This window comes from Muscardinus avellanarius (genome assembly GCF_963383645.1).
Source record: "Muscardinus avellanarius genome assembly, chromosome: 1".
NCBI lineage: Eukaryota > Metazoa > Chordata > Mammalia > Rodentia > Gliridae > Muscardinus > Muscardinus avellanarius.
Genome location: NC_137786.1, coordinates 224,616,843 through 224,620,326, shown reverse-complemented (window position 1 = coordinate 224,620,326; position 3,484 = coordinate 224,616,843). Strand labels below are relative to the sequence as shown.

At 45.0% G+C, this 3,484-nt stretch overlaps 1 protein-coding gene across 1 annotated transcript; it reads right to left on the bottom strand.

The window, feature by feature from the left end:
- Positions 1 to 245: 245 nt before the first annotated feature.
- Positions 246 to 1,181, bottom strand: LOC308279687 (olfactory receptor 9Q1-like; the record flags this gene model as incomplete). The annotated part of the gene is made up of 1 exon (XM_080719805.1): positions 246 to 1,181. The coding sequence occupies one exon, from the start codon at positions 1,179 to 1,181 to the stop codon at positions 246 to 248; it is 936 nt and encodes a 311-aa protein (XP_080575931.1).
- Positions 1,182 to 3,484: the final 2,303 nt, after the last annotated feature.

Here is a 3,484-nt window from a genome sequence, read left to right as displayed (position 1 = left end):
TCTAAACTGCACAGGATTCAGTCTCAGGTTCTTCCATTTCTTGTCTTGGGAATCATAACCTTCGCTTCAGTCTCTTCCCAGGCTGTCTTTTTCTTTTCTTCCTTCTGCCCTTGAAGCTAAAAGCTCTGTTTCTTCTTCTGCCCTGTACCATGATGTACTTATTTAACCACTGTACATGCTCTAGGTAATGAGAGCCCAGAATGCTGGCGCTACACATCTCGGGATTTTTCCAAGGTTGAGAATAACTAGGACAGCTTGACCCTACTGAGAATTTTCCCTACAGCCTCCTTCACTTCCTTGTTCCTCAGGCTGTAGATGAGGGGATTCAACATGGGGATCACTGTGGTGTAGAACACAGACACCACCCTGTCCTTCTCTGAGGACTGGCCAGAGTTATTTCTCAGGTACATAAAGATCAGAGTGCCAAAAAACAGTGACACAGCTGTGAGGTGTGAGGCGCAGGTAGAGAAGGTCTTGGCCCGACCCCCAGCAGAAGGGATCCTCAGGATGGCCACGATGATGAACAAGTAGGACACCAAGATCACCACCATGGCGGCAGGTATAACAAAAATGGCAAACACGATGATCACCAGTTCCTGGGTGGAGCTGTCCCCGCAAGTCAGCTTCAAAAGAGGAGGGAGATCGCAGAAAATGAAGTCGATCTCATTGTGTCCGCAGAAGGAGAGGGTGAACGCCGAGACTGTCCGCACCAAGGCACTGCAGAGGCCCGCAACGTAAGCGCCAGCCACAAACACCAGGAGGGTCTTCTGAGTCATGATGGTGACATACAGCAAGGGTTGGCACACAGCCACGTAGCGGTCATAGGCCATGAGGGCCAAGAGGTAGCAGTCGATGGAGCCAAAGAAGGTGAAGAGAAAGAACTGAGCCGCACAGCGTGCATAGGACAAAGCCACCCCGTGCTCCAGCAGCACGGCCATGGTCTGAGGAACAGTGACGGATGAGTAGCAGATGTCCATGAAGGAGAGGTGACTCAGAAGAAAATACATCGGGGTGTGGAGCCGGCGGTCCATGCGGATCAGGACGATCATCCCCAAGTTCCCCAACAGAGTGAGGAGATAGATAGATAAGAAGAAGAGGAAAAGAGGGAGGGCCTGTTCAGGATGCTCGGTGAAGGCGACAAGGAGGAATTCTGTCACTAAGGTGAAGTTTGTCTCTGCCATCAAACCAGCACTGCCTCCGAGGATGAGTATGAGAAGCAAGTTAGGAGCCTGCAAATAGGATTTACTTGCATTTCTAGTTTACATTTACTAAACATGTACTGTGGACAAAATAGGCCAGGTGCCAGGTGGGCTTTCAGAGGTAACTGATCTTAACTACTGCCTTCAGGTGAGCTCTGTGAATGATCTTAGTATACCAAGAAAAAAATAACACAGGTAAAAATACCAGAATAGGAGTGTAGATTCTCCAACTTTTCTTGCTAATTTCCTAGATGGGCCCTACAAGGGAGAGAGACAAAACTTCCCTATCATGAGGCTATCCATCTCTGGGCTCTGTCCCTTTTTCTCCATGACCGCAGCTCCTCCCTATTTCCAATCCTCTTTCTCTCTTGTCTAGATTAAAACAACAGCTATGGAACTAACTGCTCCTCTCCCTGCCTTCAGGTTTACTTTTTGCCGATACTTGAAATAGTAAAGTTTTGCTATTTTTAAATGTTTAATTTGATCACATCTCATCGCCCTGTTAGAAATCCTTCTGTAGTGATCTAACATGGACAGGCTATTGCCCAAACTCCTCAACATGTTGTGAATGCCCTCCCTGAGCTCTCCTCTCTCACTTCCTCATGCCCTTTCTTACCTCTCAATCCTTAATCCCATATTATACCCCCACTGCCCCACAATTTCTCCAGCCATACTGAATTATCAGCTGCTTCTCAGGTCCTCCATGTTCTCCTACATCTCTGTGCTTTGGCAGAAGACCCCTGGTCTGCCTAGAATGCCTTATCTTTCCCATCCACAATGTCCTTTCCAACTCTGATGCTGCCTTGAGACTCTACTTTAGATGGTACTTTTGATAAGTCTCTCCCTGGAGTCTGCATTTCTGGGCCAGTATGTGCCTGGAAGCTCAGCATGGAATAAGGGCTTAATATGCTTTCACAGAATGGTTAGCAAATAAAATATGAAGCTTTTTGCAAAGAGAGAGATGCCATAGATATGTCCAAGTGGTTGTTTTTTGTTTTTTAAGTATTTATTTTTTTAAAAAGTACCTTTAGTATAAAACTCACTAAAACTGAGGAACAACCCCAGAAAGCACAGCCATTTTTGGATTTATACATCTGTCTTCAACCTAACAATGTGTTTACTTAACAGAAAACTATTTCCGTAATTGGACTCCCTTGGTTTATACCCCCATAAATATTTTTTTCAAAAACTATATTGCTTTGCCCATAGTCCCAGCTCTTTGTGAGGCTGAGAAAAGAGGATTGTTTGAATATATAAGTTCAATATCAGCTTTCAGGGCAACAGAGCAAGACTCTATCTGAAAACAATAACAAAAACTATATTATCCTTAATAGTAGAAAATGCACAATCTTATGTGATTTATATATTAATTAATTTAATTCTTTCCATCACTTTATGAGAAGGAACTTGTCTTATCCATATTCTACAGATGAGGAAACTGAGACAGAAAGAGTTTAAGTAACATGCCCAAGGTTGCACAACTAGTGAATGGTGGGATTATCATTGAACACCAGATACACACAGAGCTGTTCACCTCATAGTGGGATTTTACCTGACCCCCCCCTTGACTGTTCCAACAGCCCCACCATGAAGTCAACAGACACAAATGCCAACAATGTCATGAATCAACATCTGAAGACTAGCAGAGGCTTTGGAGCTAATGGATAGTTCATCCTTCGGCCGACTTGCAGAGTAATGGGATAGAGAAGGCATTGTTAAAGCCTAAGACTCTGGCAGATGGACCAGTGTTATACTAACCTAGGGGTAAATGATGAATAAATGAGACTGATGCCCTGAATTGGGCAAAAAAAAAAAAAAAACAAGAGAACCAGTTCACTTTCCTCACCTGAATTCTGCTTTGGCTTTACCTGGCTGGTTGTCTTCACTCTTGATTCACTATTTTTCCTTGGTCTCTAAAAGGTCGTTTCTCTTCCAGTGCTTGGAGAAGGATTCGATGGATATTAGAGGGAGAGCGCTGCTCTGAACAGCAGGAGGGCTGGGTGGGTTCTGCTGTGCTCCCATATCTGCTTGGTTAGGATGCTCAGCAGCCTCTTCAGGCCTCTGTGTCCTCCTTCCTCCCACCCCTCAACATGTAAAGTGTGAATCAACAGAGGAACACCAGTGCCTTCGATGGCTGGCAGTCAGGTCCCCGACAGTATAGTCCTCGAGATCCTTCTAGCCAGCACCGTTCTGTCAATATCTTTCTTCCTTCACTCTTTGTTTCTGTAACCTCCTAAATCTGGTTAGGATGCCCTCTTCACCCTGGTTTTGTTCAGTTTCAGGCT